The sequence below is a fragment of the Scyliorhinus torazame genome, chromosome 17 (assembly GCF_047496885.1).
Source record: "Scyliorhinus torazame isolate Kashiwa2021f chromosome 17, sScyTor2.1, whole genome shotgun sequence".
In the NCBI taxonomy this organism is placed as follows: Eukaryota; Metazoa; Chordata; class Chondrichthyes; order Carcharhiniformes; family Scyliorhinidae; genus Scyliorhinus; species Scyliorhinus torazame.
Window position 1 is genome coordinate 29521937 of NC_092723.1, and position 17724 is coordinate 29539660.

Consider the following 17724-nt stretch of genomic DNA (forward strand, 5'->3'; position numbering starts at 1 on the left):
CCTTTGTTCATGACTACTTTGCATCTTCTAGAAAGTCATAAACACACTTTTTATTTCTTTACCCATCCCACAAACTATTTTCCAATAGTTTTTTTTATTATTTGCTCTACTTGATTTTCTGAAGCTAAACTGGCTTTGAGAAACTTCCTAAATAAATCTACTTTTTCTTTGAAACCTTGACTGGAGTTCTCCGTCCGTTGGGATTCTCTTTTCCCACTATCAGCGCACCCCAGCACACTGGTTGCACAGCGGCAGGAAGAGAGAATCCCGCCCCTTAAATGTAATTGGTATTACATATGTTACCATCCCAGTTCATGACAAGTCAGATCCCAGGGTGAAACCTGGCTTGCTCCTAACTTTTTTTGAACCATGGAGAAAAGTTGCTGAACAAATTCACAGGAGGCTTCTGATGAACGTTTAACACACAGAAAAAAACATTTATTAAGCAAAAGATTTATATATTACACTTGACAAAATGGTAGGGAAGATCTCAATAAAAACAGAAAAATGATTCAGCATTTATTATTCCTTCACCCCAGCAATATCTCAATGGATACTTATAAAGTCTGAAAGATATCACAATGTACAATATCTCTGTTATATGTAAGAATTCCCTGAACATTAAAGTATATGTGATTCAGCTGGTGAACTGTGGTCCAACATACTACACCCCAAAGTAAATGACAGATGCAACCAAAGCAGATTCCATGGATTTCTCAACCCACCCAGACAGCTGTAACATTGTGAACCAATCAATTTCATTTAAACTTTTTTTTCCACAATGAATTCCAATCTCCGCATTTAAAGAACTCACCTTGGAATTCCCTGCAAATATTACTCCTATTCAAATAAAAGAAGCAAAATACTGCAGATGTTGGAATATGAAACAAAACAGAGAATGCTATGGCTGCAACTGTACAAGAAACTAGTGAGACCGCACCTGGAGTATTGTGTATAGTTTTGGTCCCTTACTTGAGGGATGTAGTTGCATTGGAGGCAGTTCGGAGGAGGTTCACTTGAATGATTCCCGTGATGAGGGCTTTGCCTTATGAAAAGAAATTGAACAGTTGAGGCGTATACTCTCTAGAGTTTAGAAGAATGAGTGGAGATCTAATTGAGGTTTATAAGATGATAAAGGGGGTTGATAAAGTAGACATAGAGAGTATGTTTCCTCTTGTGGGAAAATTTAGAATGAGAGGTGATAGTTTTAACATAAGGGGTAGCAGATTTAAAACTGAGATGAGAAATTACTTCTCACAAAGAATCATGAATCTGTGTAATTCACTACCTCGGACAGTGGATGCTGGGACATTGAGCAAATTTAAGGAGAGGGACAGATTTTTAATTAGCGATGGGTTGAAGGGCTATGGAGAATGGGCAAGAAAGTGGAGTTGAGGCCAAGATGAGATCAGCCTTGATCACATTGAATGGCGGAGCAGGTTCGGGGAACTGAATTGCCTACTCTTGCTCCTAATTCTTATGCTGAAAAAAACTCATCAGATTTGGCAGCATCTGCAGGGAGAGAAAACAGAGTTAACGTTTCGAGTCTGTTTGACTTTTCAGAACTCTAAAGAGAAAAAATGTGTTAAATTTTATCCTGTAGCTTGGAGAGATTTCAACAAAATTATAGCAAACTTAGGAACAAGAGACAGATGATCTGGTGTTGGAGGTGCTGGGTTGGGGAAGGGCGGGTTTGTGTTGAGACAAAAAAAGAATAGGATGTAAAAAAGGAGAACGGTTGCAGCTTAAAGTTGTTGAACGCAATGTTGAGTCCTGAGGGCTGTAACGTTCCTCATTGGAAGATAAGATCCTGCTACTCCACTTGGTGTTGGACTTTACTGGAGCATTGCAGCAGATCAAGGATGGAAATGTAGCATGTGGGCATGGGAGCAAGGTGCTGAGTTAAAATGGCAAGCAACAGTAAAGTTAAAGTCATGCTTGCGGCCTGAGCGAAGGTGTTCCACAAAATGGTTACCCAGTCTGCATTTAGTCTGTCACTCCCACTCGGTTGGCTTCAACAAGGACCCACCTCCAGGGTTTCATATGAACATACTAATTAGGAGCAAACCTTGGCCATTCAGCACACTACGTCTGTTTCCCGTACAATAAGATCATGGCTGATCTAATTGTAACTTCCCTCTTAGCCCTGTTAACCTTTAACTCCCTTGTTTGACAATAATCTATCAACCTTTGCCTTAAAAATATTCAAAAGCTCTCTTTTCACTGCCTTTTGAGGAAGGATACTCTAAAAACACTCTGCTCTCGGAGAGAAAATAATTCTCATGTCTGTCTAAATGGGTGACCCTTTGGTCTGATTCTCTCATAAGAGGAATCATCCTCCCCACATCCACCCTGTCAAGACCCTTCAGGATCTTAAAGTTTTCAATCGCCTCTTATTCTTCTAAACTTCAGTGGATAAAATCCTAAAGTGTTCAACCATTCCTCATAAGTGGCCTGCCCATTAGGCTAGTAAACTCTTTCTGTCTGCTTCTAATGCGTTTACATCTTATGTAGGGAGAGCGTCGGGATGGTTGTGGCGTATTGGTATTGTCACTGGACCAGTAATCCAGGATAATGCTCTGGGGCTCAGGTTTGCATCCCAGCACGGAGTTGGTGAAATTTGAAGTCAGTAAAAATTTGGAATTAAATGTCTGATGGTGACCATGAAACTATTGTTTAAACGCATCTGGTTTACTAATATGCTTGAGAAAAATAAATCTGCCATCCTTGCCTGGTCTGGTCTACATGTGACTCTATTTCCACTGCACTGTGGTTGACTGTAAACTGCCCTAGAAAACCAGTTTCATCAAACCGCTACGGAAAATTGGATGTGGAAAGAAACCGGACAGACATCTCAGCATTGACCTAAGCACTGGAGACTAAAATGGCAATCTCAACATCTGGGGGCTTGTGCCAAAATTGGGAGAGCTACCCACATATTGGCCAAGCAACAACCGGACTTAGTCATACTCACGGAATCATACAGATTATGTCCCAGATACCATCATCACCATCCCTAGGTATGTCTTGTCTCACGACACCATGATGTACAGTCAGGCCCTGGGAGACCTCAACATCAACTCTGGACCCCAAGATGTCTCATGGCGTCAAATCGAACATGGGCAAGGAAACCTGCTGATGATTACATAACACACTCCCTTAGCTGATAAAGTTGAACACCTTCATGTTGAACACCAATTGGAGCACGCACTGTGGGTGGCGAGCATGCAGAATGTACTCTGGGTGGGTGACTTTAATGTTTCTCAACAAGAGTGGATCAGTGGCACTGCTAAAGACCGGGCTGGCCGAGTCCTAACGGATATAACCTTATAGGTCAGTGCCAGTTGGTCAGGGAACCAACAAGAGGGAACAACATACTCAACCTCATCCTTGCCAACCTGCCTGCTGCAGGTGGATCTGTCCATGACAGTATCTAGGAGTGAACACCACATAGTCCTTGTCGAGACAAAGTCCAGTCTTCACATTGAAGATAACGTCCATCTTGTGTGGCAGTACCACAGTGCTGAATGGATAGATTTCAAACATATTTAGCAGCTCAAGGCTCGACAGCCATGAGGTGCTGTGGGCCATCAGCAACAACAGAATCGTACTTAACCATAATCTGTAACCTCTGGTCTGGCATAAACCCCACTCTACCATTATCACCAAAGTGACGAGTGCAGGAGGGCAGCACCAGGCATATTTACAAAAGAGGCATCAACCTGGTGAAGCTATGACAGGACTACTTGTGTGCCAAGCAGCAAACAATAAACAGAACTAAGTGATTTCACAATCAACAGATCAGATCTAAAATCTACAGTCCTGCCATATATAGTTATTCATGAAGGCCCGCCTTCTCAACCTTGCCCCTCACCTGAGGTGTGGTGATCCTCAGGTTAAATCACCACCAGTCAGCTCTTCCCCTCAAGGTGGAAAGCAGCCTATGGTGATTTAGGACTATGGCAACTTCACCTTTACATAGTTGTGAGTGGTGGTGGACAATTTTAAAACTCCACTGGAGGAGGAAGCTCCACAAATATCCCCATCCTCAATGATGGAGGAAGCCAGCACATTGGTGCAAAAGATAAGGCTGATGCTCTGTTTGCTTTCCGCCAGGGCCACTCAGCTCCTGACTTAAACACATCCTTGGTTGAAACATGAACAAAAGAGCTGAAGTCCAGAGGTGAGTTGAGAGTGACTGCCCTTGACATCAAGGCAGCATTTGACTGGAGTGTGGCATCAGGGCGCCCTAGCAAAACTGGAGTTGGGAATGAAAAGGAAAACACACTGCTGGTTTGAATCATACCATGCACAAAGAAAGATGGTTATGATTGTTGGAGGTCAGTTATCTCAGTTCTAGATATCACTGCTGGAGTCCCTCAGGATAGTGCCCTAAACCAATCATTTCCAGCTGCTTCATCAATGACCTGTCCATCTTAATTTAACAGTAAGGGATGACATCGGTGCTATGGAGGATAAGGTTGAATCCATTTGGGTGGAAATCAGGAATAGTAAGGCGAAAAAGTCACTGATAGGAGTAATCTATAGGCCACCAAATAGTAACATTATGGTGGGGCAGGCAATAAACAAAGAAATAACAGATGCATGTAGAAATGGTACAGCAGTTATCATGGGGGATTTTAATCTACATGTTGATTGGTTTAACCAGGTCGGTCAAGGCAGCCTTGAGGAGGAGTTTATAGAATGTATCCGCGATAGTTTCCTAGAACAGTATGTAATGGAACCTACGAGGGAACAAGCGGTCCTAGATCTGGTCCTGTGTAATGAGACAGGATTGATTCAGGATCTCATAGTTAGGGATCCTCTCGGAAGGAGCGTTCACAATATGGTGGAATTTAAAATACAGATGGAGGGTGAGAAGGTAAAATCAAGCACTATTGTTTTGTGCTTAAACAAAGGAGATTACAATGGGATGAGAGAAGAACTAGCTAAGGTAGACTAGGAGCAAAGACTTTATAATGAAACTGTTGAGGAACAGTGGAGAACCTTCCAAGTGATTTTTCACAGTGCTCAGCAAAGGTTTATACCAACAAAAAGGAAGGACGGTAAAAAGAGGGAAAATCGACCGTGGATATCTAAGGAAATAAGGGAGACTATCAAATTGAAGGAAAAAACATACAAAGTAGCAAAGATCAGTGGGAGACTAGAGGACTGGGAAATCTTTAGGGGGCAACAGAAAGCTACTAAAAAAGCTATAAAGAAGAGTAAGATAGATTATGAGAGTAAACTTGCTCAGAATATAAAAACAGATAGTAAAAGTTTCTACAAATACATAAAACAAAAAAGAGTGGCTAAGGTAAATATTGGTCCTTTAGAGGATGAAAAGGGAGATTTAATAATGGGAGATGAGGAAATGGCTGAGGAACTGAACAGGTTTTTTGGGTCTGTCTTCACAGTGGAAGACACAAATAACATGCCAGTGACTGGTGGAAATGAGGCTATGACAGGTGAGGACCTTGAGAGGATTGTTATCACCAAGGAGGTAGTGATGGGCAAGCTAATGGGGCTAAAGGTAGACAAGTCTCCTGGACCTGATGGAATGCATCCCAGAGTGCTAAAAGAGATGGCTAGGGAAATTGCAAATGCACTAGTGATAATTTACCAAAATTCACTAGACTCTGGGGTGGTCCCGGCGGATTGGAAATTAGCAAACGTGACACCACTGTTTAAAAAAGGAGGTAGGCAGAACGTGGGTAATTATAGGCCAGTGAGCTTAACTTCGGTAGTAGGGAAGATGCTGGAATCTGTCATCAAGGAAGAAATAGCGAGGCATCTGGATGGAAATTGTCCCATTGGGCAAACGCAGCATGGGTTCATAAAGGGCAGGTCGTGCCTAACTAATTTAGTGGAATCTTTTGAGGACATTAACAGTGCGGTAGATAACGGGGAGCCAATGGATGTGGCATATCTGGATTTCCAGAAAGCCTTTGACAAGGTGCCACACAAAAGGTTGTTGCATAAGATAAAGATGCATGGCATTAAGGGGAAAGTAGTAGCATGGATAGAGGATTGGTTAATTAATAGAAAGCAAAGAGTGGGGATTAATGGGTGTTTCTCTGGTTGGCAATCAGTAGCTAGTGGTGTCCCTCAGGGATCAGTGTTGGGCCCACAACTGTTCACAATTTACATAGATGTTTTGGAGTTGGGGACCAAGGGCAATGTGTCCAAGTTTGCAGACGACACTAAGATAAGTGGTAAAGCAAAAAGTGCAGAGGATACTGGAAGTCTGCAGAGGGATTTTGATAGACTAAGTGAATGGGCTAGGGTTTGGCAGATGGAATACAATGTTGACAAATGTGAGGTTATCCATTTTGGTAGGAGTAACAGCAAAAGGGATTATTATTTAAATGATAAAATATTAAAACATGCTGCTGTGCAGAGAGACCTGGGTGTGCTAGTGCATGAGTCGCAAAAAGTTGGTTTACAGGTGCAACAGGTGATTAAGAAGGCAAATGGAATTTTGTCCTTCATTGCTAGAGGGCTAGAGGGATGGAGTTTAAGACTAGGGAGGTTCTGCTGCAATTGTACAAGGTGTTAGTGAGGCCACACCTGGAGTATTGTGTTTAGTTTTGGTCTCCTTACTTGAGAAAGGACGTACTGGCACTGGAGGGTGTGCAGAGGAGATTCACTAGGTTAATCCCAGAGCTGAAGGGGTTGGATTACGAGGAGAGGTTGAGTAGACTGGGACTGTACTCGTTGGAATTTAGTAGGATGAGGGGGGATCTTATAGAAACTTATAAGATTATGAAGGGAATAGATAGGATAGATGCAGGCAGGTTGTTTCCACTGGCGGGTGAAAGCATAACTAGGGGGCATAGCCTCAAAATAAGGGGAAGTAGATTTAGGACTGAGTTTAGGAGGAACTTCTTCACCCAAAGGGTTGTGAATCTATGGAATTCCTTGCCCAGTGAAGCAGTAAAGGCTCCTTCATTAAATGTTTTTAAGATAAAGATAGATAGTTTTTTGAAGAATAAAGGGATTAAGGGTTATGGTGTTCGGGCCGGAAAGTGGAGCTGAGTCCACAAAAGATCAGCCATGATCTCATTGAATGGCGGAGCAGGCTCGAGGGGCCAGATGGCCTACTCCTGCTCCTAGCTCTTCTGTTCTTAAGGTCAAAGTGGGGATGTTGGCTGATGACTGCACAATGTTCAGCTCCATTAATGACTCCTCAGATACTGATGCAGTGTAAGTTCAAATGCAGTAAGACTTGGACTATATCCAGGCTTTGGCTGACAAATGCAAGTAGCATTTGTGCCACAGAAGTACTACACAATGTCCGTCTCCAACGAGAGGATCTAACCATCGGCCCTTGACTTCCATTGAAATTACCATTGCTAAATCCCCCACTATCAACATCCTGGGAGGTTACCATTGACCAGAAACTGAATTGGACTAGTCATATAAATACTGTGGCAGCAGATCCGAAGTTAGCAATCCTGTGTCAAGTAACTCGCCTGACTCGCCAAAGCCTGTGCACCATCTGGAAGGACAAATCGGGATGAGTGCAGCTCCAACAACACTCGAAGCTTGACACAATTCAGGACGCTTTATTGGCACCCCATTCAATTGCACCACTATCGATGCACAGTGGTTACAGTGCTTAAATTCTACAAGATACACTGTAGGCATACACCATGGCTCCCAAAACAGCACGATCCAAACCCACAACCGTTACCGTCTTGATGGACAAGGGTAGCAAAAACATGGAAACACCACCATTTGAAAGATACCCCCATCCCCCCAAGCCACTCACCATCCTGACTTGGATATATATTGCTGCTCTTACACTGTTGCAAGGTCAAATTCCTGTAACTCCCTCCCTAACAGCACTGTGGATGTACTTACTATTTAGGAACAGCAGTGATTCAGGAAGGCAGCTCACCACCACCACCCCGAGGACAATTAGGGATGGCCAATAAATGCTCGCTTAAACAGCGATGCTCACATCTCAAGAATGAAGAAAAAAAAGAAACACTGTACAGTGTTCTGGATATGGTCTCACCAATGTCCTGTACAACTGAAGCATAATTTCCCTATTACAATCTATTCCCCGCACAATAGATGTGTTGTGATTCATGCACTAGGACACTCATCCTCCTGCATCTCAAAGCTCTGGAATCTCTTACTATTTAAATAGTATGCTTTTATTCTTCCTGCCAAAATGGGCAATCTCCCATTTGCCCATATTTTCTCCATTTGCCAGATCTTTTCCCACTCACTGAACCAATTTTTGTCCCTTTGTAGCCTCCTTATGTTCATTTCACAACTTAATTTCATACCTATCTGTCATCGGCAAATTCAGCAAACATTCCTTTGGTCCCTTCATCCAAGTTATTTATATTAAGTGTAAAATGTTGCTGGCCCAGCACTGATCCACGATACACATGTTTCCTGTTAGCTAGCCAATCTGTTCATACCAATATGTTACCCCTTACACCGTGAGCTTTTATTTTTCTCAATCAACTTTATGTGGCATCTTAACAAATGCCTTCTGGAAATCTAAGTACAGTACATACACCGGTTTCCCTTTACAACACATGTGACTTCTTCAAAGAGCTCCAATAGATTGGTTAAACATGATTTCCCTTTCACAAAACCATGTTGACTCTGCCTGATTGCCTTGAATCTTTCTACGGCCCTGCCACAATATCTTTTAAAATAGCTTCTCGTATTTTCCCTCCCTTTTTGAGTAAAGAAGTTATGCTCACTATTTTCCAATTTGATGGAACTTTTCCCAATATGGGAATTTTGGAAAATCAAAACTAATGCATCAACCATCTCACTAGCCACTTTTTAAAAATACCTCCGGACCATGAGTTGTGGCACTCGTGTGTCAATCTGAAACTGTGAGTCTGGCATGTGTTGTCATTCTGACATTTCAATGTTTGGTGATTTATTGATTATCTTAAGTTTTGAAAGGTCTGTACTGTGCACTTCTACACCAATTATCATTATGCACTCTTCCACCTAAGTAATGCTTATTGCTAATTTTGTTCATGTGTTCCATTTGTGATGTCTTAATTAATTTATCCCTGGTTCTGTTTTGAAGAACTCTGATTGCCAAAGGCCCTGTTCGCCTTTGAATGATCATTGTCCCATCTTGAATACGACCTGAGCACATTAGGAAGTTCTAATATATTTCAATCCTCAAAAGGAGTCAGAAAAAGCTTTCCATTAGTCTGTGGATCATCTTTCAGTTCTCTCTGCCCCATCAATATTTTTTTGAATGAAGTTACATTATCGTTGTGCTGTATAAAGGATGCTGTATTAATATTTTACAAATTGATTCACAATATGCGCTGGTATGTATTGGATTTTCATTTATGCCTGTCAGCCTTTGTTTTTCCAGGCAGCGTAACATTTGTAAGAAGGTTCACATCAACCCTCAACCCAATGAAAATCAAGAGGAGTCCAATTTGAATGAGTATCAAGATCAGCCAGCATGATCTTTAATGAAGTCAAACTTGCAATTATAAAAGGTAAATCTGTTAATATGGATTCTAGATTTCAAATTGCTTTCAATTTTGTTCTAGTAGAGTGCAAACCATTTATCCTAGCCAATGTTTATCCCTTGGCTAACATTACTAAAACATACTACCTGGTCAATATCTCATTGTTGTTTGTGAGATATTTCTGTGGGCTGTGCTTCCCAATGTTAATATTCCAACCACATTTCAAAAAAGTACTTCCTTGGCTGTGAAGCGCTTTATCATGTGCCGAGATCAGGGAAGGCTATAAGTCTAAGACTATAAATGGAAATGAATAAGTACAATCTGATATACCTTACAGAGACATGACCACAAGATGATATAAAATGGGACCTGCAGATTGAACAGTATGTGACATTTAGGATGGACAGGAAATTAAGAAAAAGTAGAGGGGTGGCTCTGTTAATTAATGATGGCATTAGCACATTAGAGTAGCACATTAGAGAGGGATGCCCTAAGTTCAGGACCAGGATGTAGAAGCGGTTCGGGTTGAGATGAGAAATTAAAAAGACAAGAAATCACTTGTGTAAGTGGCATACAGGCCTCCTAATTGTAACTACAAAATAGGAAAGAGTATAGAAGAAGAGACAATGGGAGCTTGTCAGAAAGGTACAGTGATAAAACGGGGGATTTTAATTAGCATATAGATTGGAAACATCACATGGGCAAAGGTAGCATAGATGAGGAGATCATGGAAAGTTTTCGGGATAGTTTCCAAGAACAATACATTCTAGAGCCAACCAGAGGGGCAGGCTATACTAGACCTGGTATTGTGCAGTTAGATAGGGCTAATTGATAACCTCATGGGGAAGGCAACCCCAGGTAGCACCAATCATAAAAGGATTGAATTTTACATTCCGTTTGAGAGAGAGAACAACGTATTTAAGGCTAATGTTTTAAACTTAAATAAAGGCAATTAGGAGGGCTTGACAGCTGAGCTAGCTAAAGTGAACTGATAAATGTACTCCAGGGATAGATCAACAGATGTTCAGTGACTGACATTTAAAGACATATTTCAGAATAGACACACTCCAGTGAGAAAAACCCCCCAGTGTTAAACTTAAAGAAAAAGCATTTTTTTGCCCAAAAACGAGTGGCAGGTCAGAAGATTGGGAAGAATATCAAGAACATCAAAGAATGACAAAAAGGTTGACATGGGCGGAGGGGGGACAATCTAGAGTGCAAAAGAAAGCTAACCTGTAATATAAAAATGGACAGTAAGAGTTTCTATAGATACTTAATTAAGAAGAGTTAATAAAGTAAGCATTTGTCCTGTAGAAAGTGCATCTTTGGAAGTGATAATGGAAAGTAGGTTTATGGCAGATAAATTAAACAAGTACTTTGCATCTGTCGCAAGTTACATTCCCAAAATAGCTGTAAATCAGAAAAAGGAAGGAGAGAAATCAGGAAAATTACAATCACCAGGGAAATGGTTTCATAGATTATCATAGAATTTACAGTGCAGAAGGAGGCCATTCGGCCCATCGAGTCTGCACCGGCTCTTGGAAAGAGCACCCTACCCAAGGTCAACACCTCCACCCTATCCCCATAACCCAGTAACCCCATCCAACACTAAGGGCAATTTTATCATGGCCAATCCACCTAACCTGCACATCTTTGGACTGTGGGAGGAAACCGGAGCACCCGGAGGAAACCCACGCACACACGGGAAGGATGTGCAGATTCCGCACAGACAGTGACCCAAGCCGGAATCGAACCTGGGACCCTGGAGCTGTGAAGCAATTGTGCTATCCACAATGCTACCGTGCTGCCCGTATTGAGCAAATTGTTAGGGCTGCGAGTTGATAAATCCCCTGTTCCGGATGGACTTCATCCTAAGATCTTGAAACAAGTGGCTAATGAGATAATCAATGCTTTGGTTTTAATTTTCCAAAATTCCTTAGATTGGGGGAAAGTTCCGGTAGATTGGAAGATAGCAATTGTAACTCTTTTATTCAAAAAGTGAGGAGGCCGAAAGCAGGAAACTACAGGCTGTTAACCTAAAATTTGTCAGAGGGAAAAAGTTTGAAGCCATTATTAAATAGGTTATAGCAGGGCACTTGGAAAATTTCAAGGCAATCAAGTAGAGTCAATACAGTTTAGTGAAAGGAAAATCATGTTTATACAATTTATTGGAGTTCTTTGAAGGAATCGCTTGTAGTGTGGATAAAGAGAACCAGGTGGATGTACTGTACTTTGATTTCCAGAAGGCATTTGATAAGGTGTCAATTAAACGTTATTGTGGAAGATAAAAGCTCTTGTGTAGGGGATAACATATTGACATGGATTGAATTTTGGCAAGCCAACAGGTAGCAGTTGGCATAAATGAGTCTTTTTCTGGTTGGCAGGATGTGACGAGTGGTGCGCCACAGGGATCAGTGCTGGGGCCTCAAATGCGCAAATGTTTACATTTTATATAAATGGCTTGGATGATTTCTAAATTGATATGGGGTGAGATTCTCCACTCCCGCGCCGGTTGGGAGAATCGCCTGGGCCGCCAAAATGTCCCGGGATGCCGGTCCGACGCCCTCCCGCGATTCTCCCAAGTGGCGGGAATGGCCCGGTCAAGTTCCGCAGGCCGGAGAATCGCCATTTTGGGTGTCTCCGGCGATTCTCCGGCACACCCGCTATTCTCAGGCCCGGATGGGCCGCGCGGCCAGTCCAAAACGGCGGGTTCCCCCCGGCGCCGTCCACACCTGGTCGCTGCCGTCGTGAACGGTGCGTGAACGCTGGGGGGGCGAGGGGGGATCCTGCACCAGGGGGAACCTCAAATGTGGGGTGGCCCGCGATCGGTGCCCACCGATCGTCGGGCCGCCCTCTCTCAAGGAGGACCTCCTTCCTTCCGCGGCCCCGCAAGATCCGTCCGGCATCTTCTTGCGGGGCGGACTTAGAGAGGACGGCAACCACGCATGCGCGGGTTGGCGCCGGCCGCGTCATCTATGCGGCGCCGCCTTTACGCGGGCGAAAAGGCCTGGCCCGTGTAGATGACGTGGCTCCGAACCTGGCCGATTGTCAGGGCCTGAATCGGTCGGGATCAGGGCCGTATCGCGCCATCGTGAACCTCGACGGCGCGGCCACTTCGGCATGGGAGTGGAGAATCCCGCCCATGGTTTCTAAATTTGCTGACAACACACAAAGATAGTTTTGTAAGGGCCACAAAGAATCCAGCACGAGTTTTGAGGATACAAAGTAATAACATTTATTTACTATAACATATATACATAACAGTAGCAGTAACTTCCCTTGCTACATACTCCTTCCTGCTGGTTCCTGAACTGGCCAGCTTTATTTATACTAGGAGTTTACTAGTGGTTTCTCCCCCCCCCCCCCCCCCCCCCCCTCATTGGGGAAGCTCATACTCCCACAGGATTGTGGGATTGTCATTAGTCCCCAGCCAATGGTAACTAGGCAGGTTATAACAGATAGGTAGGAAAGTAAATTATGAAGAGGGCGTAAAGAGGCTACAAAAGGACACGTGTTAAGTGAGTGGCCAAAAATCTGGCAAATGCTGTATAATGTGGACAAATCCGATATTGTCCATTTTGGCAGGAAGAATAAAAAATAAGCTTATCCAAATGGTAAGAGATTACAAAGGTCTGAGATTCAGAGGGATCTGGGTGTCCTAGTGCATGAATCACAAAAGGCTAGTATGCAGGTCCAGCAAGTAGTTAGGAACTCTAATAGAATGTTATAGTTTATTGTGAGGGGAATTGAATGCAAAAGTAGGAGGGGTTATACTTAAGTTGTACAGGGCATTGGTGAGACCACATCTGGAGCATTGTATACAGTATCGGTCTCCTTGTTTAAGGAAAGATGTAAATGCATGACAAGCAGTTAAAGAAGGTTTACTAAACTAATACCAAGAATGGGTGAGTTGTCTTATGAGGTACGGTTGGAGAATTTAGATTCGTATGCACGAGAGACAACTTGATCCGGAGAAGTCTTGACTGGGTGGATGTGGAGAAGATGTTTCCTCGTGTGCGAGAATCTAGAGCTGGGGGTCACTGTTTAAAAATAATCTAATTTAATACAGAGATGAGAAATGTTTTTCTAATAGGGTTGTGAGTCTCTGGAACTCACTTCCTCAAAAGGCAGTGGAAGCAGAGTCTTTGAATATATTTAAGGCAGAGCTAGATAGATTCTTGATATGCAAGCGGGTGAAAGGTTATCGGGGATAGATAGGAATGTGGGGTTGAAGTTATAATTGGATTATCCATTATCTTATCGAATGGTGGAGCAGGCTCGAGGGACTGAGTGGCCTATTCCTGCTCCTAATTCACATGTTTGTATTTCTTTCTAGTCTGTGTTGCATTTCACATTGTATTTGCCTCCTGAAGGTTTGTGACCAAGCCAGTTATGCACCAGCTGTGCTACACTTGATAGCCCTCAGATATAAAATGGTAAAATTACAGCTGGGGGCAGACAGGATTGGGAGTCAAGTGAGGAGATGATTGTGTTGAAAACTGAAGCTAAGGAGGTAGAATTTTCAGAGAGATGTGAGATATTCAAGTGCAAGTTACAAATAAATAGACTGACTCACTGGGCATTCCAAAGAAAGGCAAGGAGCGCTCCCTGTATGAACTATATACAAGGATATTTAATTAATGAAATAGCTTTTCCAAAATGCTGATGGCTGTCCTCTGCTGAGTTACTGTTTTTCAGATGTTGCCTTTAATGGGTTACTATAATATAATTTAGGTTCTCCCTACAACTGATAAACAGATGAAATCTATAAGTTTAAAATTGTGACACTTGGCCCCTCGTTTAAAATAAGTTTTTAATTGAAAGCCTTGATGGAACATGAAGACCTGTATTAAAAATGTAATCTATTTCATAATCATAGGGATGCGTTTACTCGTTTAAAATAAACCAAATAGCTAACTCAACATACCTCTGGATGGAATCATAAAAATGATAATTCAGCATACAAGGCGACCATTCAGCCCATTCATTCTCCGTTCTTTCAGAGAGCAATCCAGTTCCGCACTCCTGCTCTTTCTTCATTTCTCAAATAATTTATTTTCAAATATTGATCCAATTTTGAAAGCTACTCTCTGCTTCCCATTCCTTCTTTTAAGATGCACCTCTAAACCTATTTCTTTTACCAAACTTCTGGCCATATTCCCTAATTTCATGTTGTGATTTAGTGCCCAATTTCTCTTCATAAAGCTCCATTGTATAACCGTGTGATATTTTACTTTGTTAAAAGTAACATATTTCATGTTATTTTGTTGAATTTACCTCTTCAAAACTGAAATGAAAATGCTAAGTGTTCAGTTGTTTGATTTCATAATGATTAAAAGCTAGTCATACAACAGATAAGTTGTTTAAATAAAAGCAGAATGCTGGAAGTTCTCCACGGTCTGACAGCATCTGCGAAGAGCCAAACAGTTAACCTTTCAGGTCTATTTGCGTATTGTATTTCCGGTCTTTACTAACCACACTTGTGTTAATGCAGTTATTATCTTACCATCCTCTATGTGTGTAAGTCTGACTAATTTTAAGATTTTTTTTCTAATTCGCTGTATTTCCCCCCACAGATCAAAATTCTGAACAGTAATAGATTTTAACCTCTGGCAATGTCATACTTCAGTTGATCCCATCTCAGACAAATGGATTGAAGCATCTAATTTTGATGTTTTATTGCATCTCTCACTATTTTAAACAGAAAATACTGGAAATAATCAGCAAATCTGGCAAGATCTATGACCTGAAACATTAGCGTGCTACTCTATCCACAAATGTTGCCAGACCTGCCGAGTATTTTCAATAATTTCTTCTTTTATTTCGGACTTCTTGCATCTTCAGTATTTTGCTTTGGTTTCACTAATTTAGTTAATCAAGGATTAGAGTTTTCTTTCCGGATTTTGTATCCTTTTAGACAATTGCACTTTATGATAATTTTTCATTTTTGATGCCAGTGCAGTGTTGCTCGATTTAAAACTGACTACCAGAAGTTGTGATTTAGATTTGAACACTTAATTTGTTTAAAAATCCCAATGATTCTGATTGTTTATTTCAATATATTTCTTTAAATGTATTTGTTTAAAAGCATTTGTATCACACAGGTGGTAGTTGCATTTTCAGCAATGTGAGTGAGTTACTGTCGCCTTAATTTACACTTTTGTTGAGGGCAGCACGGTGGCGCAGTGGTTAGCATTGCTGCCTCACGGCGCTGAGGTCCCAGGTTCGATCCCGGATCTGGGTCACTGTCCGTGTGGAGTTTGCGCATTCTCTCCGTGTTTGCGTGGGTTTCGCCCCCACAGCCCCAAAAGATGTGCAGGTTAGGTGGATTGGTCATGCTGAATTGCCCCTTAATTGGAAAAAATGAATTGGGTACACTAAATTTATAAGAATTTTTTTTTTAGACTTTTGTGTGAATTACAGAATGGTGCGTTGTTGAAAAATGTATTTTTAATAACTTACTGTTAACTCCTTAAACAGAATATTTGATTAGACCAAGCTTGATATTAACTTTTCTTCAAATTTCCATTAGAATATGGTACCTGTGAAAATCCTCAAGTTTTAAAATAAATCCTTCAATTTATTTTGTTGCCTTTCCATGTGATGTGTAGCTCTAAAGGAAAACTGCTTTCTCTGCCATATTTTGTTGAAACATGATGTTTCGTGCTTCCTGCCTCTCCCCATTGAAACGTACTTCTAAAAATAGATGACTGGGAGTATTTTCCGATGAACAATTTGAAGATGAGGTCATTCAGTGTAAAAATAATTTGTTTGTTTCATTGAAAAGTTAATTGTGCTTTAATACATACTTTTAAACATCAGAGTTTGAGCTGAATCAAACTTTTTTACCCTGTAATGTTTGTTTTGGTGGCCTTGTTCAAGATCAATCTTTGCACAGTATTTTGTTGTGTTAGATGTTTGAAGATCATTCCTTTATTTAAATGTATGCTCTTGTGTCCGACATACTTCCTGACCATCAATATGATGAAGGAATTTTAAAATTCTGAATCCTGACCCACTTACGTATCATACAATTTAGAGCATATTCTATTTCCATTTCACCATCAAAGCTATAATACAAAGCTATGAAGAGTGACAGTACCGCATCCAATAGTAGCACATCGTCTTTTGAAAATTGTGCCTTCATTATACCTGCACGTCAAATCTATTTTGCAGCAGCTCAATATGTAAATTTAAAGATAAATTATCAGAAAAAAAAGCAATGGTAAAATACGCAATTGAATTCAGATCCTAACATTAGAATATGTCCATGAAAGGTGCTACATTATTTTTTTTAGAACGATTGGCTTACTAATGTCTTTCAAGAATGGGAATCTACCACTTTACTTGAACAAGCAGATACAATGTGGTCGATCCTTGATGCCTTCTGAAAACCATTCCATTGTAACACCATTTGCTTCCAGATGGCAGTGCAGAATTGCTTTCCCAGAGTTACAAAGCACGGGAAAGAAATACCGTATTGCCACTGTTGTCCACCTGTCAGGAACAAATGGTTTTTAACAACACTTAAGGTCAATGTTGCTCAGTTTTAAAGAAATAAATTGGTCTTGGTGTAACCAAGTGTGATTATTCCTTCAGTGAATGGAACCAGTTTCAAAGTGACTGACTTGAAAGAGGGGAATGAAGGAATATTAATTTTAGCAATGCTGGCACTTAACTTTATCTTTATCTAAAGTGCCTGATTATGCTGCATAAAATAATTCTATAAATGTTCGTGATATGTGTCTTGAGCTTTTGATTTAACTCATTTATGCTTTAGTCCTGAAGATGCAATGAGCATGTGATTTTCTTTGCTAATACAGATGCCAGTCTGATTCTGGTTTCTAATTTTTGAATATACCTAATTAATACCAGAAGTCATATCTGTTTAAATTATTTTTCCCATTTTATATTTGTGCCATTTTAGTTTTCAACTACTTTTGCCACTGATGGGATCCAATTAACTTTGTGGTTCAATGGTGTATATAATAAATTTTGTTTACGCTTAAGTACTGAACTTGAGCACTTTGGGACATTTTACGACATTAAGGTGATATACAAGTATAAGTTGTTATGATATATTTTTTTTTTATTCAGTTTTTTGCCACATCAATCTTTTTCTTGAAATTTTTAAAAATAAATTTAGAGTAGCCAATTATTTTTCTTTTCCAATTAAGGGGCAATTTAGCATGGCCAATCCACCTAACCAGCACATCTTTGGGTTGTGGGGTTGAAACCCACGCAGGCATGG

At 41.1% G+C, this 17724-nt stretch overlaps 1 protein-coding gene across 3 annotated transcripts in view; it reads left to right on the plus strand.

The window, feature by feature from the left end:
• Positions 1-17207, plus strand: part of LOC140393809 (membrane cofactor protein-like) — a 74684-nt gene extending 57477 nt beyond the window's left edge. For 2 of the 3 annotated variants that reach the window (XM_072480271.1, XM_072480273.1), the window contains 2 exons: positions 9371-9500; positions 15050-17207. In XM_072480271.1, coding sequence (XP_072336372.1) covers positions 9371-9467 — 97 coding nt within the window. In that variant the 3' untranslated portion in view covers positions 9468-9500; positions 15050-17207. Of the gene's footprint in view, positions 1-2514; positions 2694-9370; positions 9501-15049 lie in introns of those variants that run through there. The other variant, XM_072480272.1, reaches the window with a different exon arrangement.
• Positions 17208-17724: the final 517 nt, after the last annotated feature.